At 45.6% G+C, this 27,051-nt stretch overlaps 1 protein-coding gene across 2 annotated transcripts; it reads left to right on the forward strand.

The window, feature by feature from the left end:
* The first annotated feature begins 205 nt into the window (after positions 1 to 205).
* On the forward strand, positions 206 to 26,973 carry NGF (nerve growth factor). Of its 2 annotated transcripts, XM_030232373.2 has the most exons (3): positions 213 to 654; positions 22,960 to 23,087; positions 26,115 to 26,973. In XM_030232373.2, the coding sequence occupies exon 3, from the start codon at positions 26,126 to 26,128 to the stop codon at positions 26,840 to 26,842; it is 717 nt and encodes a 238-aa protein (XP_030088233.2). In that variant the 5' UTR covers positions 213 to 654; positions 22,960 to 23,087; positions 26,115 to 26,125; the 3' UTR covers positions 26,843 to 26,973. The 2 variants fall into 2 exon arrangements, with proteins under 2 accessions (XP_050841215.1, XP_030088233.2); XM_050985258.1 differs by lacking the exon at positions 22,960 to 23,087 and having other exon boundaries at positions 206 to 654.
* Positions 26,974 to 27,051: the final 78 nt, after the last annotated feature.

Raw genomic sequence — 27,051 nt, forward strand, 5'->3', positions numbered from 1 at the left:
GCTACTCTCAACCAGTGCTTGGCTGACCCCAGCTACAGCCAGCTGATAATGGGGACTGCACGGTTTTTGTAGGGAACCAGTCCACTCCTTCCCCAGTTAACCATTGGTGTTCCTACAGGTTTGTTTCCCACTCCTGAGATGAGCAAAGGGCTCTGGAGATGATTTTCCCACCAGGGAGCTGGGAGTTTCCCTCTGGGAGCCCTCATCTTTAAATCGAGGGCAAGGATTAGGATGCAGAGAGGAAAGGCAGAGGACAAGCCCCCCTCGCAGAGGGATTCAGTCGCTGCCAGCGGCACGGCCGAGCCGGAGCCTTCTCGGGGCGTTGTGCGAGCGCGCTCCCAGAGCAGCCAGGCTTTGAAACTTTCACTGCACATCTGTGCATCCCTGCCTGCGCTCGGCAGCGAGCCAAGCGCTGAATTCCTGCGAGCCCGTGCAGCTCCCACACGTCCACAGCGCTAGGACCCAGAGGGAGCCGGCTCGCCGTGAATCAGAGCGGAGCCCCGAGCGCTGAATGAGGCTGCGACGGCAGCGGCGATGTGAATGGCTCTGCGGGCTGCCCACAGGGGCCGAGGACAGGGGTGCCACGGAGCTCGGAGCAGCCTGGACAGCCTCGGGCAGCGGCGAGCCCGCGGCGAGCAGCGCTGCGGCTCCCAGGTGAGCGAGCGGGGCGGGAGCTGCGGGAGCGGCACTGCCGCACGGCCCCGGTGCGCGGCCAGCGCCGGCTCCGCGCTCCGGAGGAGGCTCGGGAGGGATGGCATGGGGTGGGATAAGGTGGGATAAGGTGGGATAGGATGGGATGGGATGCCTATGCAGCACGGAGCGCTCGCTGCTTGCTTGTGGTTTGGTGGAAGCGAAAATCGCATCTGCTAAAGGCAGGTTTGGCCGCACGCACATCTGGAAGGTGTTGGTGGGGCAGCTGTGGATAAGCTTAGAGCTTGAAAAACATCTTTAGCCAGAGCAGCTTAATCTCAGGGAAATGCAAGTGTTCTTACTCTTTTTATCCAGGTATATGGGAACTTAGTTTTATTTGCATTCTACAGCAGTTGCACCCATATGAAAATTCTTTACTGGCTTTGTTCTGAATATTGAGGCTTTCTTATTTCCTTTTTTCCCTGCCCTGTGATAATTCTAGTCTAGATAAAAACTCCTTTCTTTCTTTACTAATATAAGTAAATAGGAATTCTGCTAAATCAAAGCATGACTGACCCAAGGCAGGATCCTTTTAGCTGCAGACAGAGCAGGGCTTCACCAGAGACCGTATATCCTCTGGGATGTCCACTTGGAAAAGCTCACGACCTCCCTGCTGCCTGTGTGTAGTGACAGGATGGAGCTGACAATGTTTATTGATTTATAGCTGGTGATAACACTGTTTTAGCTGAGACACTGCTCACAGATAAAAACAGGGACCCCAGGAAGGGAGACAGAAGGAATTTGTGTGCTGAGAACAAAAAGTGTTTGTGCTTCGGTTCTTTCTGCAATTTAAATTCTCCTTATAAAGCTCAAGAAGTTTTAGAAAAACACCAAAAGTGAGTGTGCTTGTCAGGCTGGTTTTCCAAGTTGTCACAACTTGGAAGTTGCATTGTGGCTGTTAGACAGATAATTTATGGATGTTTTCATGCATTAGAGTATCACAATAAAGTTTTTGGGGCACTTTTTTTTGCTAAGCCAAACTAAAATGTGACAATTCTCTGCAATAAGACAGAGAGGGAGCTGACTTGTCTGTACATTCCTGCTCGTGGCATTTCTGAGCTAGTTCAGATATTGTGGAAAACAGGCTTTTAAAATCCCCCTGCCAACTGCCATTTCAGGCAGTTTTGTCTGAAATTCAGAGGGTTACAACATTTTCTGCACTTTCCCAAGAGATTACAGGGATAGAAAGAAGGGATTTGAACGATGAATCAAATCTATTGGAAAGTTCTCAAGTATGATAAGAAAGACTCTAAAGGCCTTAGAATGTATTAATAATCATAGATATGAATCATTTTAAAACAAATCTCAGCAAGGTCTGGAGAGGAGCCCCCTGACACATCTGTGCAGAACCAGTGATTTCACAGCTTGATCGATCCCAGCCACTCAGCCTGGAGGGATCTGGCCCTCCCTCCCAACAAGGTGGTAAAGAAAGTAACTGTGGCTCTATTTCCTCATCCTCCTAGCTCAGCAGTGCCCCTTTCCTCCACCAAAGTCTGAAATTAGATTTTTAGATGTCTTCCTTTAAGTTCAGTAGAGAGCTGCAATGAGCACAAGCATCATTTTAACCCATCTGCTAAATAAACAATTACTTCCCAGAATAACTGAGCAGCCTATGAGATAACCACAAGATATTAATTTAAAAAATAGGTTAGAAAAGGACCTAAAATATGTATTCAGATTAGCATTTTCAAGTGTAAAATATCTTTATTTAATGGAATGTCTAGAACAAGGGTTAAATAAAACACATTTAAAACTAGACTGTTTCAATCAATAGAGTACAGCCCATAAATTTCCCTCCTGCTCCATGGCTTTGGCCATATAAATGTTCCTTTAAGCACAGATTCTATTAATTGGCTTTCTGTTTCCTTAAAAAATGCTTTTAGGACTATCAGAATATTGAATATGTATTAATTAGCATTACTGGCCTAAATCAAAGGCACGTGGAAAAATACTGGTAATTTAAAGAAGTTAACAGAAATCTTTGATTTTTTTTTTTCATCTACATTTTACAAACAAACTGCTGATGAAGAAAAAAAAATAGATAAAGGGTTACTAAAACCCATGGTTTCGTTCTAAAAGATTCAGAGCTGTAACAGCAGCAGTGAGTGCAGGATTGGTGGGGTTAGAAATGTTTGTCAATCCCAAATGTGGGGCCAATAAAAACCGGGGAAACTCAACCCCTTCCAGCCCAGCTACAGCAACGCTGACCCCTGCCGGCAGCTGCTCGGGCAAAGGATTTGGTACAAACAAATATTTATTAAATCTCATTCTATTCCCTGAGAAAGGGGCAACAGCTCTTCCCACCAATTCATCTCGTGGAAAGACAGAAAGAAAGAAACTTGTCCCAGGGCAGTGGGGATGGGGAAGGGTCTGGAGCACCAGGAGGGGCTGAGGGAGCTGGGCAGGGGCTCAGCCTGGAGCAGAGGAGGCTCAGGGGGACCTTGTGGCTCTGCACAGCTCCTGACGGGAGGGGACAGCCAGGGGGGTCGGGATCTGCTCCAGGGAACAGGGACAGGACAAGAAGAATTGGCCCCAAGTTGTGCCAGGGGAGGGTCAGGTTGGGTATGGTGGAAAATTTCTGCCCTGAAAGGGTTTTCAGATATTGGGACTGAGGGCAGTGCTGGAGTCACCAAACACCCAAAGTGTTCAGAAATGGCCAGGTGTGGCACTTGGGACGTGGCTCAGGGGTGAGCTGGTGGTGCTGTGTGGATTCAATCTTCTTAGAGGTCTTCTCCAACCTGAATGATTCCATGCTCCTGTGGGAGCAAAAGGCCAAGCACCAACGCTCCTACAACTGCATTCCTGCCCTGGCCAGAAGGAAATTCTCCCTGTCCTGGGTCTGACCTGGGCAGGGTCACTGAGGCCAAAGCATTTGAGAACATTTCTCCAACCAAAGGTCAGGGACAGATGTCCTGTGGGATGTGTTGTGGCTTTTTCTCTCCCCACAATGCCCTTTGTGCAGCCCCACAGAATTCATTAAATATTTGTGTGTGTGTGTGTGTGTGGATGTGAATTTATTCACAAAAATTATGTGGTCAAGCAAAGCAAGATGATTTTTGCTGCTGCCAAGAGATCACAGTATCAATCACTGTGAGTTATGTGCACTCTTGTCTGCTCAGGGCCACTAACACTAGAGGAATTTGGGGGAAAGAAGATCTCAGACCCTCAATATAAACCCATCCCAACCCCAAATCCTGGGTGCTGCTGGTAGCTCTGGTCACTGGTTACAAAAATAAAAGGACAAAGTAAAACAAGAAAAGGTGCAGGATGATGAAAGCCTGGAACATTTTCTGTATTTAGAGAAACTACAGAGATTATGATTTCTAAGTCTGGCAAAGAGATGGCTGAGCAGGGGTGTGAGGGAGATATTTATAGTCACAGTTGTCCTTAAGATGTAGAGAGGAAATGGCTGTTGTCAAAAATCGAGGAGCAGGAAATAAAACTGGCAGGTGGCAAAGTCGAGGCAAACAAAACAAGGTGGTTCCTCTCTCTGGGAATGAGGGAGCTCTGGAATTCCTCCCCATGGATAGGGCAGGTCACAGGGCTCAGGGAGCACTCAGGCACACGGAGAGCAAAGCTGCTGCCTGTGGTCCCATCAGTCTGTGGTTCCAGAACCACCTCTGGGTGGGAGAGCAGCCCAAGGATTTGCTTCCCACATGTCCCCCACTCTCTTCTTCTTTGTTTTCCTTCTCCTTGGTGCTTCAGCTGTCAAATACTCCACCTACCCCAGCCCAGAAAAGGTGACTGTGTAATATTTGCTGTGGGTTGCCAGTTCACCAGTTCATCGGTGAAAGAATGGCAAAAGGTGAAACAGCATCCCTCCTTTTGGTGTTTGCTCAAGGATTAGGTGTAGGCCAGGGTTCATGGATGTTACCAGTACAGAAAGACACCAGTGATGAGATTTACAGCTCCTCAGGCAAATCAGTGTCTGAGACAATGGAGAAGAGCCTGTGAATCCTGGGGCATCTTGTGAAATTCACTGAAATGGGGAAATACCATTTTATCTCAATGTGGCTTTCATATGGAGCTGGCATCTTAATTGAAAATTTTTACTGAACTCAGGTATTTTCTAACAGCTTCCACTAAAAATATTATGCACAAATAAATCTCAAGGAAAAAGTAGCTGGGCAATGCCTCATTAATTACACTGACAATAATATTTCACTCTGAGAACTGCATCACCCTGAGAAATGCAGCAGAGAATGGCAATGCCAGCACAGATTCCTGGATGCCAAGGACCTGAGTGCATTGGCAGAGAGCTGGGGAGTCACCAAGGACATCCAGAGCTGGCTCCAGCAGCCCAGAGTCAGAACAGCTCCTGGGAGAGACACTGAGATCACACCAGGGCTGGACAGCAGGAGAAAATCAGCAAAGTGCTGCTCAGTACTTGAAGCCTGCACACAGCTGAAAGTTGCCCAGTGCAAGGAGGAATCAGGCCCTGAACACACACCAAGGAGGCTCTGCCCTATTATCTAAATTGAAATGACTGCAGCAGGTAGTTTGAAATAACATTTGATGGCTTTTCTGCCATCCTTTGAGCTGCCCCAGCCACTGCTGGCTGAATGAAATACCTCTGACTTTTCCTTATCTTGGAGGCAGCTGTTTATCACCTTTCTCCTTTATTCCCTCAGGCTCCAGCATTTCCAACAATGCTTTGAGATTTTATGGCACAGAGCTTGACACCACCAGATGACCCAAATCAGGATGTATCAGTCACACACTGTCTGTTGCTGGCATGGGTTTCATCACATAAAACCCCTGGATGGTTTGGGTGAGAAGGGAATTCATCCCATCCCACCCCCTGCCATGGCAGGGACACCTTCACTATCCCAGGTTGCTCCCAGCCCTGGCCAGCCTGGCCTTGGGCACTGCCAGGGATCCAGGGACAGCCCCAGCTGCTCTGGGCACCTGTGCCAGGGCCTGCCCACCCTCCCAGGGAGGAATTTGTCCCCAGTATCCATCTAACCCTGCCCTCTCTCAGGTAAAGACGTTCCTCCTTGTCCTCTCTCATGGACACGACCTCCACATTTCACAGAAGCATTTCCTGGAGGACACAGAGGTGGTGACAATGCACCAAGGGAGATGTTGACAATGCACCAAGGGAGACAGTGACAATGGACCAAGGGAGATGGTGACAATGGACCAAGGGAGACAGTGACAATGCACCAAGAGAGGTGGTGACAATGCACCAAGGGAGGTGGTGACAATGCACCAAGGGACATGGTGACAATACACCAAGGGAGGTGGTGACAATGCACCAAGGGAGACAGTGACAATGCACCAAGAGAGGTGGTGACAATGCACCAAGGGAGGTGGTGACAATGCACCAAGGGACATAGTGACAATGGACCAAGGGAGACAGTGACAATGCACCAAGGGAGGTGGTGACAATGCACCAAGGGACATAGTGACAATGGACCAAGGGAGACAGTGACAATGCACCAAGGGAGGTGGTGACAATGCACCAAGGGACATAGTGACAGTGCACCAAGGGAGACAGTGACAATGCACCAAGGGAGACAGTGACAATGGTGACAATGCACCAAGGTAGGAGCTCCCTGGCCTGGACTTTCCAACCAAGCCCTGACACAATCCCCCCTCAGTGTGACAGAAACCAAACCTGAACTGACCAGACCCCCTGAGGTAGTTCAAGACTTCTCTAATTCAGGGGTTTTCCAAAACTGAACTTCAACACAGACCATAAACTGGTTCCAAAAAGTCTTTCCCTCCCTTATCTTCCTGGCTCCAAAATCCAATTTCCTGTCCCCATGGGGTCCATAACAATGTGCCAATAAAAGTTCAGATTCTGCTCCCGTTGACTTACTAGGAATCGAAGTCCTAACTGGGATTCAAGCAACAAAGACAGACAAAAAACAACCAGAAAGTAAAACCAGTTCTTTGATTTTTTTTTTTTTTTTGGGCCTTGGTTGACGTATTATTGACAAAATCACAGAATCATGGAATCATTAAGGTTGGGAAAGACCTCCAAGGTCAGCAGGTCCAATCTTTCACAAACACCACAATGCCCACTAAACCATAATGACCATTTATGTTATGCAAACATGAAGCTCTTCCAAGAATAAAATCAAAGAAATGAATTAAATGAATGACTAATGGATAAAATGAATCTGGTTTGTAACTCAGGGCTGGTAATTTCTTTTGATCTGCCATATTTATGAGAAATGTTGCTGCCTTAAAGAGGATGCAGTGAAAATTGTCTTTGGTAACTTGTTAAATGCCCAGGAAATTTAAAAAGATTACACAGATTCTGACAGTTCTGACCTCCAATGAGTCAATTAGCCCAGTGTAAATACAGCTGGGAAGCAGAATATGTGTTTGATAACTTTCTACTTGCCAAGTATGGCTTTGCAAGGTGAAAAACTACTATTTTGATTTTTTCCAGTTCTTAATCACTTTGTATTTCCTCTGTTGTACAAGTAGAAAGGGGATTTTTTTGCTGGTCTGGTTCACTGCTTCACTTTGGCTGTTTTATTTTGTTCCTGACACAACCATGTGTGATCCAGGCTCTTTTTTTAAAAAAAAAAAAAGTTCTTCAGGAATTTTTGTGATGGGAATTTGCCAGGCACGTCATTGCTACGTAATACTTTGATGATGATACATTTAAGAGCTCTGGCTCACAGAATATATGTTTTTCTATTTTGAAACATAGCTTTTATTCTTTTTCTTTGACGACTTTATGTGCTGGGTGAGTCAGGTATGAGAAAAGACCTGTGCTTGTTCACAAAGAGCTTTGCCCTGTGGTGGATGACACAGCCTGCATTTTCCCAGTGCATCATTTCCTGCCCATTATTCCATGATCCTTTTGGGATATTCTATGTCCCAGCACCAGACCAGCAAGGGGTTTGAGGTGGGTGCATTCCCAGAGCCATACAATCTGGTTTTGGGAATGATTTATACCATGATATGCTCACCTTGCTCTTAGAATCTTCTGTTTGCCCCTACCAGAGACATCCAGCCCTTCACCTGGTCATTCTCCTGTGCTGAGAGGACATTGAAGGCTTCTCTCTAAAAAGGAATAAGTTGATTATTCTTGTTTCTGCTCAGTGTTAGCAATTTTCTCCATTTCCCTCAGCAAAACTGATCACAGTAACTGCACTTCTTACCTGGGAGGAGAAAGTACATGAAGTGTGTCAATAGGAACAATTCAGCACAGATCAAGCCCCTGAAGTGAGGTGTGGGTTTATTTTCCCTGTCAAAAATCTTTTCCATGCCTTCTCTCTTTACTGGGGAGCAACCTGGTCCAGTGGAAGGTGTCCCTGCCCGTGGCAGGGGTGGAATGGGAAGAGCTTTAATCTCCCTTCCCACCCAACCAATCCTGGAATTCCATGATTGGTGTTATCAGTGCTCTGAACATTCAACATCCACGTTTTTGTTCTGCCTGGATCCAAACACTCCCTGCCCCAGTCCCTTCTGCCAAACCTTCCTCTCATCATTTTCTCAGGCACAAGCTGTAAAGAGGAGAGTGCAAAGGGTCACTGCTCAGCCTCACATTCCAGGACACTTTATCTATGCCAAAAGTGTGAGTTTCTGGTTTTGGCAAAGCATCCAGAATCCAAAGCATCAGAGGGAGTTTGATCCATGAGCTCTCCCTGGGTGCACGTTCCTGGTGCTGGGCAGGGCTGTTCTAGAGACCATTTCTTTTCTCTGTGTGTTCTGAGACAGAAAAGTGTGTGGCCCTTTCCTTCTCATTTCTTCATCCTCTTTGAAAGCAAAGAAATTAGAAAACCATTTAATGACCTGCAGAATTTCTCCCCTTTGTTCAGGGTTTCAAATTTTAAAAAGAATTTGAGTAATTTGAATTCAGTCTTCAGCACTTGCTTGTGCCATCACTTGAAAGCCAAAGGAAATACTTTCTGTGAAAATAACACATCTCCAGTGCCACAGGAAAACTGATGTGAGGCTTAAAGTTTAGATTTGAAGTTCATCTCTCTCCCTTTGAATTTGCAAAAGCTCATTTCCAAGTGACATGTATTTAAACTCTGGCATTGTGCACAGAAATGAAATACACACCTAATCAGCAAAACTCCCCTCTGGTTTTCATTTTAAGCAAAGGCAAAAAATGATCTTGTAAGGCTTAGACCTTGATTATTGCTTTGAACCTAATAGTAATGCAGAGAAAAGTTGAAAGATGCAAAATTCAGTCACAATGGGCTTCTTTAAAAAGATGGTTCAGTTAGAAATCTGCTAGACATATGTTATTTAAAAAAAATAGAATAAAAATCCGATTTTTTTGTGTTAGACAATGTAAAATTTTCATGTATTCATCATCTGATGAAAATTGTAGCAAAAATAGGCAAATACCAAAGGAAAATTTATTCCTATTGCCACAATTATGTCAATAATCTGTGGAGTCCCACTTTTCAACAGCATTTAATATTTTCATACTACAAATCACATCTGGCTACAAATGTCATCTTCTGTCTCCTCCCACTCCATCTTCATCCATATTTTCTTCCTTCCAGTTCACAATAAAACTGCTTTTTTGTAACCACACTGATTCTTCCTGACAACTGATTCACCACAAAAAGCATTAACAAATAACACTGTAATAAATACAAGGCGCACAGCAAATATCCAGACAAGGAAAATACTTGGTTACATATGGGGTTAAGTGTTATAATGACAGCTAATTTCAAATATATCAGGTTGTATGTACTAATTAATATTGGCACATTTCCCCCACAACCTGGAAATTCAGATTTGGGAGTTTTCTGGATGTGTTTTGTGGAGCTACAGAAGGTGTGAAGCCTGTGGCACCTGTGTCCATGTCCTGCTGCAGAAGAGTGATGGATTTTTAAGTGAAATCCAAATCAGAATTATGGTTATGTGCAAAAAGGAGCATGGAATTTATTACAGAATCATTAAGGTTGGAAAAGACCTCCAAGATCATCAAGCCCAACCTTTGTTTGAACACCACCACACCCATTAAATCATTCTGCACCCCCTCTTGTGATCAATGCCCCACAGCAAAGGCCAAACCATCACCCCAGAGCTGGGGGGTCCCAGCAGGACCTTCCCAGAAGATCCCAGAAGCTGAAGGAACATTCTGGAAGCTCTGACTCAGCATTCCCAGAATCCTTGTAAAACCCAAACACCGGCTTGGACAGGAAGGTTCAAAGGTTTAGGTGGGATATTGGGAAGGAATTCTGCCCTGTGAGGGTGGGAAGGGGCTGGAATGGGTTTCCCAGAGCAGCTGTGGCTGCCCCTGGATCCTGGAGTGCCCAAGGCCAGGCTGGACAGGGCTGGGAGCACCTGGGACAGTGGGAGGTGACAGGGATGGAGCTGGATGAGCTTTAAGGTCCCTTCCAACCAAAGCATTCCAGGATCTCATATTGATTCTTTTTAATGCTGGGGCTCACCCGAGGTCCTGCCACCTGCTCTGCACACCCAGCCAGGTGAGGAAATGTCCAATCTAGCTGCAGGGTTTGCAGCCAGATGTTGGTGCTGCAACTGCAGCCCTGCTGTCACTGCTGACTCACCCTGAGTGCTGCTGTCCCGGGTCACAGGAGGACTGTGGCTCATTCACTGTGACATCAAATTCAGCTGTTCATTGTGCTTGGAATTTCTGATATTACAATGGGATGGGATAGCTACACATGACAAATATCAAATATTCATCAGAGCAAGCAGTTGATACAATTGTGCAACCATGTGCGTGCAGGGAAAATGATGATTCATTTACAGATGTGCAGCTGATTTTTCATCACTGCACACAACCTGGGCCACATCAGGAACCAGACAAATGTTTAAACTCCACCGTTATTTTCCACTAGACAAACACTTGTAACAAGTCTGACATTTCAGCTCCTCTTTGAAACAGTTTCTGCTGGATGTAAGAAACAAAACCCACAGAAATATCCTTCTGGGATTAATTCTCTGAACATAATGACTTAACAGCCTACTTGCTTTACTCTAAAATACTGCAAGTTTTGGTGCTAGTACTAATAGCTGCAAGAAGTTGGTATTATTTATCTCTCTAAAACCTTCTAAAAAGTTGTTTTAACTCCTGGAGGCTGCAAATTTTCTGTCTCAGAGACAAGGCAGCACTGCAGCATCATTCAGAAGGAGGAAATGTGAGAGGGCAAGTGTCTTGTTCCAGCCTGTTGATCTGTACATTGCACTGGAACCTGCTGTAAGCCCAGGGAATGGAAATAAAAGGGAGCACTGGTGAAAATCTTCAAATTATTGCAAAGAACAGGTTTTCAGGAAGCAATTAACTGTCTGACTGGGAATACCCTGCTTTTTATTTGATGTCAAACTCATGGGTGGTATTTTGAAACATTTGATTGAGCTCAGTCAATTAGCCTTGATTATGGTTTGGCTTTTCCCTCAGAAGAGGCTGATCCATAGGGAATGCCACTCATACCAGCACTAAGGCAGAGCAGGATGACTCAGCTGATTAATCAGCTTTCTTTTCTCCTATTAAGAAGCAAGACTTTGGCTTCCCCAGCTGCTGGAGTGATCACTATCGAGCTCGTGTTGTAACTCACCCAGCTTTGCTCACCCCTGACTCACATTCTGGGAGAAGGAAAGTCACCTGCACCCCGACTGCTGGAGTCCTGGAGGAAAAAAAACAAAAGCCAGCACCTGACCTGTCAGGGAATCGTGGAATTACAGATCCCACACAGGTCTGAGTGGAAGGGACCTTCAAGCTCATCTCATTCCACCCCTGCCATGGGCAGGGACACTTTTCACTGGACCAGGCTGCTCCAAGCTCTCCCACACCTCTGGGACTGAGGGACACACACAGCAATGCTGCACCCAGGCATTTCTGTTCACCATAGAGGCCTTGTTTGCAGGAGAAATGCTCCCATTCCTGTTGCTCTCTGATTGAGATTTGTCCCTAATTTGGAATCAACCATAATTCCCATGTTTATGGGTTCTGACAATTCCTTCCAGACAAGCAGGTACTGAATTCTCACCTGTATTTTACCAAATAAATCTAGTAACTTTCTTAGAAACACAACACAGGATCTGCAGATGAGCAATTTTTCCCAATCCAAAAATTAGATTAATTTATTAAATAAGTTAATGGAAGAAAAAAAAAAACAAAGGCTACTTGTAAAAATCTTAAGTAAACACAGAGCCTTTTTCCCTTTCTTTAATAGGTAAATGGCACAAAACACAGCCAGGGTACAGTCACAGTGTGTAATCATGATCATGAAATGCCTGCAATGTAAATGGACTTAATGACAAAATAAAACAAATCTCAATTAAAGGCACAATGATTCCAGACAGGCAAAACCCATCACTCCCCCAGCTTCCCACTCAGTAGATCTCCAAGGAAAGGTTGCCAGCTATGGGGAACAGTTTAGAAAGTTAATGACAGTACAAATGGGATTGACTGGAGACTGTAATCCTGGCTCTGGAAGCATTGCCAGAGGCCTGACATGAAGGAACAAGTACTATTTCAGGCAGACTGCAAAGCCAAGGCAAAGATTAACATCTGTCAGAATCAGCTACAGAAGAGATTCTTATTGATCCTTGAATGTCACAAGAATTTAGCAGGGCTCAAAGGAACTTTAAAGAGAATAATCAAGTGTCTGTGGATTTGGTTTGTAAATCTGAAGCACCTTTCCCACATTTCAGCTCTTTTCTTTCACACAGCTGTGTGTGATGTAGCTCAGTGCTACAAGGCAGAAGAGCAATTTCTTCCAACTTAGTCAGTGTCAAGCTTAGTCTTGCAGGAAGAGCAGTGGCAGGGAGCAGTTCTGGTGCTGTTACCAACATCCAAGACAGATTTTTGTGTTTGGACTGTGCTGCTGTGGATTTTGTTTCTGCCTCAGCCATATATATCCCTACTAACAAGATTAAGGCTTTGCTCACATTCTTCTAATTAAAATGCTGTAATTCTCAGAAGAGATTCCACATCTTCTTTTAGCAGGGTAATCAGTACATCTGAGAGTTCAAGTTACTATTTTTTAACATCAAAGCTTGCACATAGATAGCTCTCTTCCATGCAGGCCATGACTTTTTTTTCCACACTGGTTTGAATAACAGGCTCCATTTTGTACTGGGCTCAACATCATCTCCTCCAAGGAAAGGCTGGGAGAGCTGGGAGTGCTCAGCCTGGAGAAGAGAAGGTTCCAGGGAGACCTGAGAGCTCCTTCCAGTGCCTGAAGGGGCTCTGGGAGAGGCTTTGGACAGCCTGGACACAGGGAATGGCTTCCCACTGCCAGAGGGCAGGGATAGATGGGATATTGAACAGGAATTGTTCCCTGGCAGGGTGGGCAGGCCCTGGCACAGGTGCCCAGAGCAGCTGTGGCTGCCCCTGGATCCCTGGCAGTGCCCAAGGCCCGGCTGGATGGGGCTTGGAGCAGCCTGGGATGGTGGAAGGTGTCCCTGCCAACCAAAGGCTCCCAACATCTCATCCTGTCAGGAGCACCTGTGCATTTTTCTGCAGCATTTTTTCCTTATCAAACTGGAAGAAGCACGATCTGAGTGGAGCTTGTCCAGGGAAGGGAATGGAGCTGGGGAAGGGGCTGCAGGGAGCTGTGAGGGCTCAGCCTGGAGCAAAGGAGGCTCAGAGGGAATTTTGATTCTGAACAAGCCCCTGGAAGGAGGGGACAGCTGGGAGGGTCAGGCTCTGCTGCCAGGGAACAGGGACAGGAGGAGAGGGAACAGCCTCAGGCTGGGCCAGGGGAAGATTGGATATTGGTGAAAATGTCTTCACTGAAGGCATTGCACTGGTGACCAGAGTGGAATATCTGGAAATGTTCAAAAAACATGCAGATGTGGTGCTTGGAGACATGCTTTAGTGGTGGACATGACAGTGCTGTGTTAATGATCTTAAAGGCTTTCCCCAGCCTTAATGATCCTATGGACTACAAGCTGTATCTCACTTACCAGGGGCAGCCTTGACATTTTATTTACAAAGTTTTTAGTTCTGTAGCTTCTCCTTGCTAGATGAAGGTGCCACTCCACAGATTTCAGAAGCTCCTCCTGCCCTCTCTCCTTCCCCCTGTTTTCTCTAAGGTTGTGACACAGCACTTAGAGACAGTTTTGTTTAATCAGCTCCTGCAAGACTGTTTTGGTGAGTGTAGGTTGAGGAAACTCATTACAGCAGTTTAATCCTCCCAGTCCAAGAGCTCCCACACTCACTTCATTGATGTCACTAGAAATGGGAAAAATGGTTCATATCTAATATAACAAAAGGTAGCAAGGAAAATAATGTTGGTAGACACAGGAACAGTAATCTTCTAATCCTGGCTTACTTTTATAGGAATTCCTTAATTTCCAAGTCCACACGACAGGGAAGTCAGTGAGCCCCACAGAAAGATGAAGGATGAGGAGTTCAAAGATGTCCAGTGCTCTCAGTGATAGCACTGTGTTGCAATTCAGGGACTCAGAGCTGCTCAGACTCAGAGCAGGGCCAAAGAGAGTTCTAGAAAATGTGACAGAAACACTCAAGGGCACTCAAGGGTTTAAAGGAAAAAGAGGCATCTTTCCCATTATCATTTGTACTGAAGCAAAAATGCTTTCAACCACCAGATGATGCCAGAAAATGTAAAGACCCTTCAAATCCTCCTCACACAAGTGAGTTGCCAAACACAGATTTATAAGAGCTGCTGAGACTGCCAGGTCAGTCCAACTCCCTGTTTCCTGTTCTTAAGCAAAGGTTGCTGAACTTCATTTAAACTTCTTTGCTCTCTGTTCTGTGTGTGAAGGATTCCCACAGCACAGGACAGGATCTGATCTCTCCTTTACAGACACTCTTCTGTTGAGCTGTCCTTTTGCACAGAGGGTCTGTGTGGCCAGGAGAGCTGATAAATGTTCAGAGACATTTATTCCAGACACAGCTGCAGGCTCCCAGCAAGGGAGGACGTCCTGCATGCTGCATCATTCACTTCTCTGTGTGTTACACCCTTCAAGCTTTGTGTGAGGTGAGGATATTCCAGAGCTGTCAGGTTCCAGAGGCCCAAGATCCAGACAAACAAACCCCTTCCCACACTGAAATGTCACCTTAAATTTCATTTCACCTTAAATGGCTGAGCAGGGAATAAAAACCTCCTATCTTAAAACATCCACAGCAGCTGCCTCCCCTCAGACTCTGACATAACACAAAGATGGAAAACTCCAACTCCCCACTGCTGGCTGGGTCTGTGCCCAGCAGCCCACAAGGTCCAGCTGAAATATGGCCCCAGTTCAAACTGTGTCTGCTCTCTGGGAGCACGAGCAGATTTGTTGTGCAGCAGCTGCCTGACACACTCAGGGTGCTGAGAGTGCTGAAGTTTGGGCTGGGCTTCTCTGGCCTCAGGTTTGGTGGTGGGGTGTCAGCTGAAGGACAGCTGAGAGTCTCAGAGTATAGGAATGAAGAAACACCTAAATCAGTCTCTGTGCTAGCTCAGTGCAAGGAAACACTGCTTGCATTAGCTTCTCTGAATATCTATTTTGGTGCTAATGCACAGAATCCATCACATTTTGTTACCACCCCTCTTTAGAGCTGCCAGGAGTTGTCTGGCATTGTGAGTGAATGCAGCAATGAGTTCAAACAATCCCACAGCAAGGAGTAAATACCTTCCACAGCAGATGAAAGCCACGATGCTGAAGAGCTCCCAGGTGTGCTGCAGACAAGACTGTGTGGGGCAGCAGCTCTGAGGCAGCTGGACTCAATGTGTGACAGGAGAAGGCAGGAGCCTTGCAGATAAAGAGTCAGAGAGCACGTGGAGCAGCACTTGGAGCTGGAGAGGAAACAAAACAGAGGATGTCAACACATAGGCATGACCAGGGGCAGGAGTGAGAGAGACAGAGAATAGATTTTTAGGGATGGCTGTCTCACTCTCCTGCTGCTTTTTAATCCATCTACTCCATAAGGAAAGGGGCAGAAAAGGGTTTGGTAAAGAGGGAAGGAGCTGGTACTCACATAGATTACAAACACTGGCAAAACCACTCTTGTTTTTCTACCACTTGAGGCATGCAGACACTAAAATACAATGAACAAATAAGGACAATAAGGCAAATAAAAGCATGTGAAGAAATAGGATCAGTTTCCCAAACATCCTGAACACTTGTGCTTTGCAGTGGTTTACTCTGCTGCCAAGTAATCAAGATGATCTCCCAGGCTGAGCTCAGAAAAACATACAGGGGGAAAATGTAGGTATGGAGCATTTTGCAGGGTGTCAACACAATCCCACAGAGAGCAGGCTTTAATCCTCAGCAAGTGCTGAGTACAGACATACAAAGTATGAAAGCCCAGGGGTGAAAATTCCAGCAGCAGCACAGTTTACAAAGCAGCCCTGTCTCCTGATGGAAAATGAAGCAGCACTGTTGTCTGGAGGGCAGGAGCTGCAAGGTGAAACCCTCTTTGCTTGTTTCCTTCTTCTGCTGGTGCTCAGATGAGCCGCAGCATTAGGAGGAATGTCTGAAAGGTCTAAGCAATTGTAAAACCTCATGTTTTTCTTGGTAAACGACCCTAGAGGACAGGAGACTCCTATTTCTCCTGCAAGAACTACGTGTGCTAGCAGAGAACATTACAAGATGACACTGCAATCTGATAACTCAGTGTTTCTGTGGTTGACTTTGTTTTATTTGGTGATGCTTCCAGATTTTTTGTGGAAATCTCTACCCTGTTTCTTAGGAGGTTTTTACCCTCTCATTTCAAAACTACACCACATCTAAGAGTTTCCTGCTGTGCAGGGAAAGAAAACCCTTTTTTCCACCTCTTTAGTAACTAAATTTTTAAGCCACCAGCAAGTAGCAAAAAAACTTCCAAGCTGAAAGTTCTTCTTGCACCCAACTAAAGTATTTGCTTCGTTTAGATTTAAGACCAAAAATGTTACTTAATATATTTTTAATGTTTTAATATATTACTAAATCACTATTTATTTACATCTGCTCAGTTTAAAACCCACTGTATTTCACACCTCTGCAGTGGAGTGCTCAGGAATTCTAAAAAAAAATGTTTTGAACTCAATTTCAAATGGGAAAGGCAGGTGGAGTACAAGGGTTTGTGCATTACCACATCTTTACAATCTGCAGGAAAAACTCAGGCTTTGAACTGAGCAGACAGACAAAAATCTGCCCAAATCTTGAAGGTCACCTCATGCACAGCAGGACACAAAGCTTATGTTCAGTTGTCCAGGAAATATGGAAATATACCTCTCAAATGTACAGGATATGTCAAAGAATACAGAAATCAAAGAGCTAATGAGCAACAGCCCAATGATTGAGGGGTTTTGTACACCCAATTCACCTTGGGGGATGACGGTTTAAGGAAAAATATTAACATTTTTCCATAGTTCAAAGTATTATGCCTGTGCCTTGTGAGTTATAATAAGAAGGGCACAGAATGGCTGTGACTGCTCTGGGGTCAATACCATTTCCAGCTGCAATAAAAATAAGGAATTCAATTTCTAAAGGTGTCATTTTAAGGGGTCTTTGTCATGATTTTTCTATTGTAATGTAAAGTAAATCATAAGAGAGGGAATTCAATCCCTAAAGAAGGCAATTGAATTCTGGAGGTCTCATGAAAGTAAAATAGATTTAAAAATGGGAAAGAATATCCTAGAAATTAAAAAAACCAACAAAAGGAGGTGGGCAGTGGAGAAGAGGAACATTGCTACTGCTTGGCAGGAATCCTGTGTTATTCTTTGGGTTCTTCACATGCTACAGAAGTAAATTCTACTGATCATAAGTGAGTGGGGAGGATCATTTTATTAAGTGTTTGTAAAGGCATTCGACATTTCTGGATGGAAAAATCCTACACAAGCAAAGCAATATTCCATTCCAGTATCAACTGTTCTTCCCTATCTCAGCACTGTGAGTGAACACAAGAGCACCTCATATCATAAGATTTAATTTTGTAGATTTTTGTCTGCTGCAGCTACAGAACTTTTTATCAGGTGCAGCCAGGCCCTCAGTTCAGCAGAACAAAGATTTTAAAGTTCTCTCAACTCTATCCTTTGCTGCATCCTTCTGAACTCTGACTTGCCAAGCACAGACACCCTTCAGCTTCCCTTTGGAACTTCTCAGAATTCCTACCCCATTAAAATATCATTGAGTCATTGAAAATAGTTATAAACACACTGGAAGATTTGTAGAAGATAAAATTCCTTTTGGATGCAAATAATTAATAGAATGGGAAAGTCTGAAAAGTCATGCCATAATTTATGGCTGCTCCTTGTCCTTACATAATGTTCTTTTCCAAATTCATGATCCAGAGAGACACTGAAGATGATGGAGTCTGCCTTTGGGAATGTGATCATGACATCCCAGCTCATTTTTGTTTTCTACCTCATTTTTGGAGGCACTGCATTGATGCCTTCCACTACCACGCGTGCAATTGCTGTGTTCAAGTTTGTTAATGCAGTTGTAGAAAAGTGAAAAAGGAGAATATAAATGAAAATTATGGGCCTGAATAAAGATGAAATGCTAGCATTGCTGCTGGGATTCAGCTGGTTCTTATTAATCAGGGTTTGGAAAAGAATCAGGATTTATATTCCCTTCTGAATAGCTGGAATAAGATCACTAGTTGGAAAGGTTTACTGGCCCTAAAGATATTGTATTTTTCTGCCTTAACTACTCTTGGCTGTAAGAGGGGATGTAACATCACAGTCTGACTGCCCTCATACTTTCTGTTCCAGCTGAATTCCAGTTTGATTTTGGTAGTGTTGTGAAGTCTGAAATTCCAGTTCTTTCATTCCTGGTAATTTTGTATTAGAAACTCTGGGGCCAAATATAGCAAGCCAACTATTCCCAAATTTAAATCCATTTGGGAAAGGTGTAGAGGGGAGAAGGGCAAGCCATGCTCCAGCCTCAGGAAGGTCTCTGGACTCAGTGTTTAAAGCAGCAGTAGGGAATGAGTCCTGCTGTGTTTGGACAGGGATTGTAGGGAGCAGCAATCCCATTCTGGCTGCAGCTGGGCAGGATGGAGGCATCCAGCTTTATATGGATGGATTTGTCCTTTATCCTGCAGTAGTTTTCCTGTCAGTTAGTGCCTGAGATCTTTAGTCACTCCTTGGTGCCTATGAATTAGGATAAATGAAACCCTGGAGCCCTATAAAATATATATATCCAGCTCCAGGGCGATATGGAAAGTTCCAAAGCAATCATCACATGCCAATCATTGATTTTAGGATTTGCTTTCTGGAGAATAATATAGGCATGATATATAACCCTGGTATGCTCCTATAACTTACTCCTAGCCAGGATTTTTATTTCTAGCTCATTTAATTTACCAGCCTAATGCCATTGAGGTCATTGACTTCAGGAGACTCAGATTCACATGCTCCTCCCAAAGCTGTTTTCTGTCATTTATTTTCAGATTTGTCGCTAGTTTTGTAAGTGATGTGCTTCCCTTCACTTTACTTATAGAGATTTTTATCTTGACAGAGACAATTTCTTTATCTTTTATTTAATAACTGTCAGTTTGGTTTTGTTATCTGCAGCAGGATAAAGCTTTCTGCTCTGTCAGGGTGGCTCAGTGCATGTTCAACACTCACTAACAGCCAATCTGTCACAGCAAGGGCTGCATCCTGTCACAAGCCTTTGCTGGTATGGCCACCCTGACCTAAGATCAGGGGGTTTTTCCCAAAGGAATCACATTTTACATGACTGTTGATGCCTCTGAATTCCCATGAGCAAGTTCTACAGGCCAGAGTATCATGATGCCAAACACTGTAAAACAAATCTGAGAAGCAAAACAAATGAATATATTCTTAGAAGTTTGGATTTTGTTTTACCACTCAGGACTTTTAAAGTGTGGCTTCTAAAGGTGAGCTGCACCTGTCCCATGTCACCAGACCTGTCACCTCCTGTCAGAACCCTCCAGCTGTGGCTCCAGGCTGGGTCTCTCCCAGCAGATGGCCTCACTCAGCACCAAATGCTCTGAGGGAATGGGGTGTCAATGAAGGTGATGGGAAAGGCACTTCTTTTCCTCTCTTTGGACTTCTCTACAGAGACACCAGCAGGTGAAATATTGATGGACTGGTTCAGGATGAAAGAAGGGATAAAATTAGGCCCTTGCAAATAATCCACTTCCATTACTCATAACCCAATAAATACAGAATAAACATTAAGAAGTGTTGAATTTGGTGCATCCCCACCCTACAGAATCACAGCATGGTTTGGGTTGGAAGGGAGCTCAAGGATCATCTGACTGCAGCCCCTGTCACGGGCAGGAATATTCCACTATCCCAGGCTGCTCCAAGCCTGTCCAGCCTGGCCTTGAGCACCTCCAGGGATGGGTTGAGACTCATGGGGCAATTCCCCCTTAAGCACCCCAAATTCCCAAAGGCTCATGGGCTGTGAACCATCCCTGTTATTATCTTTGCCTGGGCCCAGGCTGAGTCAGAGCTCTGCAGGCAGATGCTGGGTGCACATCCTGATGACGAGGAGGATCACAGTGACATGATGATGCTCCCTGCTGCAGGGCAGGATTTTTCTCAGTCTACTGCTCTCCCTAGAAATCCTCAAAGGAATATTTCAGTGCTGGAGGCATTTGGAAAAAAGGAAAAAAAAAAAAAAAAAAAAAGGAAGTGTATGAGACACAGGTAGCTTCCAGCTGGCTCTCCAGCACTCATAAACCTCTTATTTACAGGCTGAGTCACTGCAGATATAATGGAGGAATGAAATGTTGGGTCCACTAGAGATTCCCATTTTCTTGCTCATCAGCTAAGATCAAGGCAAAGCTGTGCCTCTGACACTGCTCTTAGTCATAATGGCTTCAGGATTCCCTTCAAGGCCTCCCAAGGCTCAGAAATCTTTTCCCGGAGTTGCTACTGCTAAATTTTAATTCATATAACTTATATAGTGGTGAAAATATTTCCATGAGAGATGTGCCAGAGGCACCTTCTCTTTACCAGCAACTTCAGCAGCAGCTGCCTCTCTCACTTCTCTCTCACTACCAGAAGCAATGAGACAAAACTAATTCACTGCTTGTTGCTTATTTTGGTGACCTCCATGATCCCACTCGCTGCACTGACAGCCAAGCAGCTCTGTTTATTTTTTGCACATCCCTAAAATATGCCAACAACTTCAAGAATGACAGAAAACAACATTCCAAATTGTATAATGCCTTAGATTACAACATTCTATGCTTCTGTTTATTGACTATGTTTATTTTTATTTAGAAAATAATTTACTTGCTATGTTTGACTGAGACAAATAAGCATTAATTTATCTTTTCTCAGTGTAGGAGTTGCTTTAATGGCATCTGGTCAAGTGCAGTGAGAAGGCTGTACTGACTGCTGTTCTCATTGGAAGCAATTAATTTAGTAAATTTATTAAATTCTCATTCCTAATAACTTTCCAGGCAACATTCCCTGATTATCCATTTTTCCTTGGATTCTATGGGTAACTTTAACAAAAGGGGAATTCCCTAAACATTTTATTTGGCACTTGTTGCACTTACAGGTCCTGCAAGCAAAGAGCTTTTCAAGACACGGAACCATTTGCTTTTTGATGTGATCCATTTCCCCATTCTCCAGAATTAGGGAATCCTGGAATGGTTTGGGCTGGAAGGGACCTTAAAGCTCACCCAGTTTGATCCCTGCCATGGCAGGGTCACCTTCCACTGTCCCAGGCTGCTCCAAGCCCCCTCCAACCTGTCCTGGAACACTTCCAGGGGTGCAGGGGCAGCCAAACAGGTCTGGGACTCTTTAATTCTACTCTGCATGTGCTGAGACTAAGAAATGAGCATGAAGTGAGATTTTTTTTACCCACCAGGTCTGCCATCCTGTATACAGGTAAATCCTGAAGAAAGACTCACTTCAGTAGGATATTTTATGAATGTCTGGGAGTGGTAGAACAGAGGAACAGTCTATGGATGCTGAATAACACTGCATCATTTACTGGATTCCACCACAGCCAGGAATCCGGGAAAAAGACAGTAAAAGAACTTTTAGAAAAAGTCCTGCTGAAAATAAATGCTTTTGTGGTTAAAAACCAGCCAGTTGGAACTGAAACAGTGTTTTCTTAGGGTGGCAGAACAGTTGGAAAAGTTGTTGGATTATTTTTGGCAGTGGCCAGCACATTATAGCTCTATCATTACTGGTACTCAACTCTCCAGAGTTCACTGAAAGGGTTATTACTTCACTAGTACATTCCTGCAAAAACACAGCACACTCCATCTGTAGCATGAAGCTCTGGATTCTGGAACTCTGTGTGACCTTTCTGACACACTGATATGAGTGGAACCAGCTCAGCTCCCAAACCCTGCAACACCCACCCAGGGGCAGTCTGAGCCACAGCCCCAGAGCGAGGCAGGGTGGCCAAACCACTGTGCACGTAACAGGGTGACTCCTGTGCCCTGCTCCGATGGAAACAGGCTGGGAAGGTTTCAGCTGGAGGTTAAAACATCAAGGAACTTGTACCTGGGTGTTGTAAGAGCCAAACCCAGTGGCTGCCTTTGCTGGCAGCCAGTGCTCCCACTGACAGACTGTGCAGGTGGAAAGTCAGTCCAATTCATACTTTTGCATTAGCAGCTTGTTCTCCTTAGCAAATGCACTTCAGCCTGATGCAGCAGGATTTTTGCAGTGCAGGAGTACCTTATCCAACCCCTATTTACCTTATCCAACCCCTACTTCCCTTATGAAATGGAGCAGATAAGCTATTGAATAATAAGATTAATAAAATACTATTTCTATCCCTTTCAGTGGCATGAATTTACAATCAGAAAATGGGTTTTGCTGAGAAGGTGTCAGTGTGCTGGATTTAATTGGTGAAGAAAATAATGGTGTTCCTTTAGCTGGGGTCTGTGTGACCATTCCCAATGTAGTGATTAAGACTGGAATCATTGCTGCCCTTACAGCAGCAACACAACAAACACCTATTTGCTTTGATGTGCCTGTGAGTTTTGCATCTTCAATTCTTCTCAAATATCAGCCACAATCAGATAATTGTCTGCCAATAAATGGCAATCTGTGATTCTCCTCCTGAATTTAATTGTAACCAGATTTGCTTCCCAGAGTAGATGTTGGGAGCCCTGGTTTGTGCCTGGCTGCTGTGCAGAGCCATCAGCTATTGCTGCCCACTCCTAGGTTTGCTGAGCCTGGAAGGTGTCTGAGAGAAGTGGGAAGCAGAGGATCAACAACCACAGCCTAGTAAAGGTGCTGAGTAAAGACAGCCTTGTCTTACAAAAGTGCTGCTCTGCAAAGTCTGGAACTGCTTTGACAGCTTGATGCTGTGACAGGGAAAAGGCACAGCTCAGAAAGCCAGGGGGGTTTGTCCCTGTGCCCCCTCTGCCACGGGGGATGGCACTGAGAACACTGATGTGCTGGCTGGTTAGTGACACAAACCCTTCTGCCCTAGTGACCCACGGCACACACGGCTGGCAGGAGCAGCGGGGCCCCATGGCAAGGTGCAGCCCAGCCCGGCTCAGCTCTGGATGAAGTAAGGACCTTGCTGGGGGAGCAGTTCTTCGTGCAGTCCACTCACAGGTAAGCCACACTCACTGCCACAGCAGCCTGGAGTCCCCTGTGGCCAGGGTCACCCTGCAGCTGCTCCAGAGGAAGGGTTATGACACTGGCCCAGCACAGAAGTGGGGTTAGCACAGGTGGGGTAATTTTGGCATCACAATGCCTGTGGTAACCCTTGTGCCCAGGGATCCCATCACACACCCATGGGCCCCCAGCACTGGAACTGGCAGCTGCACATCCCCTGCAAGTCCAGGTGGCTGCACGAGGCATCCCTGGGAGCATCTCCAGAAAGCACCATCAGAGGCTCTAATTACCAATCATGAGACAAGGTCTGGAGAGAGAATCATAGAATCCCAAAATGGTTTGGGTTGGAAGGAACCTTAAAGTTCATTCTGTTCCAACCCCTGCCATGGGCAGGGACACCCCAAACTCCCCAAAACAGCCTGTAAAATACCTCTGTGTGCCAGCAAAAGAGTCCACAACCCTCACAGCCCAAGGCACACCCACTCTTTAATGTTAATTTTTCTCGCCTGTGTTGTCATCGAGTTCACTTTTTTAATGTGTCACTTACTATTCCCCACAAGCTCACTGATAAAAAATATTCCATTTTGAATTTCCAGAAAAGTTACCATGTATCCCAAATACATTCTGTCTGTATTTGGGCCACACTCCACATAATGAGTTAGCGCAAGGAGAGGAAATACAAGGTAATTAAAGAAAAAAGGCAGGCAAGGTCTTTCTGCTTTTGTGCTAATGGCCTTAAATCAAAAATCTCAGCACAGGCAACACAAGAAACCCAGAGAAGGGAGGTAAATGTGACTGCATTTTAGAGCAGCAAATCTTATATAGCACAAAACTAGAACCAGCTCTTTGCTGACATTGCAGCATCTCTTTCCTATAGAAGGAAATAATAAAAAAGGGCTTTATACATAAACACAATACACTGATGCTGCTATTGGCATGGCTAAATTGTGCCTGGATTTTATTCTGCAAACCTTTTCCATTAACATTTCTGTCGGGAAAGCTGACTCTTGAGAGATGTAATGAACCATCTGACTTTAGTTTGGTTGTGGAACAAGGGGTTACTCTCTGGAGGGTGCACAGCCAAGCTCTGAGCTACACCCAGCTCTGTTTCCTTATACAGAGGATGACGAGTGCTCCAGCACGAGCAGCACGTGGGAAAGCAGCAACCCTCAGCCTTGCTTTAAACAAATTAAAGTGCCTTTGGAACAGTGAGGATTTGCTCTGTGACAAACATTTGACTCTCCTCGTCATCATTTTGTCCCCAGTGCCTCCAGCCCAACAGTTGCACAGACAAGTGCTCACACAGCTTTTGGTCTTTCTCTTCCTTCCTCCCCTCCAGGGCTCTGCTTCTCCTCCTCCTCAGTCACTGCCTTCACTTGGTGTCTCCTGCTGGTTCCCTGAACGTTTGCTCAGCCCTGTACAAACCTTGCTGTTTATGTCATTTCAGCTCCTGTCTAAGATAAGACACACCAGATCCTGTGGGACAACTTAGGGTTGTTCTGCATTTTCCACAGGATTATGCTCTGGCAGAGCACCCTGCTCGAGTCCTTTAGTGCTGCTTGGGATTCTAATCTGACAAAGCTCCACAGAGAGGGGGAACTGCAACCATAATTGACCCACACCCAGCAAAAACATAGAGAAATTCTGGGAAATCACAGTGGAACTGCAGAGCCTGATTCCTCTGGTACAAAACCCTGTTTGTCCAGTGGCTTTGGGGCTCCCTGCCTGCTGGCCAGCCACGGCAGAGCACGGGCCAGCTGAGACATGTCAGGAAAACAAGGCAAAGAGACGGGGAGGAGCCTCACTTGGGCTTTTCTGTTTATACCCTGTCTCTGCTTATTAAGTCTTTACAGAGGAAATACAATGTCTGCCCTTCACTGCAATTCCAGAGCATTTTTGAATGTCTCTCATTCCCAACATGTGGCTGAATTAGTCAGCACATGGTAGTTGCCCAATGAGGTATTGCTGCTGCTGCTCTTCCTGCATGAAATGGGTCTTAGCAAAGGTTTAGACATTTGGCTTGCATTTCTCCACACCCAAACAGATGTGCCTGTCCTCTGGATTGAAGGAGGACCAGCACTGGCACTGCATCTGCTCTGCAGGGACTTTTGGGGAGTTCTTGCTCATGCATTCTGAAAATAAACAGGTGTTTCCCTGTCCAGAATTCCCAGTACTTTGGCCACAATAGCTGTAGCTGTGCAGAGGTAGTTTGGTATCCACACTGCTCCCATATTTGCCCTTAAATGTGGAAAAATCCCATCTGCCCTTGTGACACAGATACCTGAGCTCTTTGAGGAAGGAGCCTGGGCTTTATCTGTCCTAACTCAGTGATGTGGTGTGCCCTGAAAGGGCAGCTGGGAGAGCTGGCAGCTGCTGGAGGCTGCTGAGGGTGTGATAATAGCACCAGGTACTGGCTTGATGGCCCCCACCGTAGTCCCAAGGACACTTCTGCAGACAAATTTAGGGAATGGACAGCTGCTCTAGCCAAGGGACTGCTTCTACTTTCACTCCTGTGCAGCCAAGAGGCTGGCCCTGGCCAAAAAGGTTGCTGCAAAACTCACTAGAGATCTGACTCCTGGGAACATGCTGTCACCATATGGTCTCCACATTAATAACACCAAACAAGTGCTTCATAAACAGTGCTCTAACGACAAATACCAGAGGAATTAATAATAATCTAGCTATTATTTTCTAATGTTCTCGCTTTATTAAGAACACTGATGCTGTCTGAATGAGCTCTTCCGGAAGAACAACATCTGGCACTCACATGAGCACCTGATGAAATCCGTATGATCCCGGGTATCTGATAAATGTGTGGCCAGAACAGCAGCAGTTTGTGCCCTCCTGCCTCACAGTAACAGTACCCTTCTCTCTCATTCTAGGTCAGAATTTAATGCCCATGTGCTGTTCTACACTCTGACTGCAGTAACAGTGCCCTTTTCTCTTGTTCTAGGTCATAATTTAATGCCCATTTGCTGTTCTACGCTCTGACTGCAGTAACAGTGCCTTTCTGTCTCGTTCTAGGTCATAACGTAATGCCCATGCTGTTCTACACTCTGACTGTAGCTTTTTTGATCGGCACACAGGCAGCTCCCAAGTCAGAGGACAATGCCCCACTGGAGTTTCCTGCAGAACATTCCCTGCTCAGCACCCGGAGCGACCGACACCGCATTGCCCAGGAGGCTCCGCAGACATCTCAGGGCCGCACCACGTGGAGCCTCGGCAGGAGAGAAGCTCTGAACATCACCGTGGACCCCAAAATCTTTCGGAAGCGGCGTTTCCGCTCTCCCCGGGTGCTGTTCAGCACAGAGCCCCCGCCGCTGGCCGGGCAGGGCCGGGATTTGGGATTTCTCAGCGGCACGGGGGCTCTCAACAGGACTGCCAGGAGCAGGAGGAGCACGCACCCTGTGCTGCATCGCGGGGAGTTCTCGGTGTGCGACAGCGTCAGCATGTGGGTCGGGGACAAAACCACGGCCACCGACATCAAGGGCAAGGAGGTGACGGTGCTGGGCGAGGTCAACATCAACAACAACGTCTTTAAGCAGTACTTTTTCGAGACCAAGTGCAGGGACCCCAAGCCGGTGTCGGGCGGGTGCCGCGGCATCGACGCCAAGCACTGGAACTCGTACTGCACCACCACCCACACCTTCGTCAAGGCCCTGACCATGGAGGGCAAGCAGGCGGCCTGGAGGTTCATCCGCATCGACACCGCCTGCGTCTGCGTGCTCAGCAGGAAGGCGGCCAGGCCCTGAGCCCGCAGCCTCCGACCCCCCCTACCTCAGCCTGTAAATTATTTTAAGTTATAAAGGACTGCATGGTATATTTATAGTTTATACAGTACAGAAAGAACCTCATTATTTATTAAACTCTTTTGGAAACCTTTGGTGTTTTGTAAGTTATTTACTGGCAGAGATCTTTAGAATGAGTGTTTGTTTTAGTCTCATTCACCTCTACAACTCTG

Source organism: Serinus canaria, chromosome 26 (genome assembly GCF_022539315.1).
Source record: "Serinus canaria isolate serCan28SL12 chromosome 26, serCan2020, whole genome shotgun sequence".
NCBI lineage: Eukaryota > Metazoa > Chordata > Aves > Passeriformes > Fringillidae > Serinus > Serinus canaria.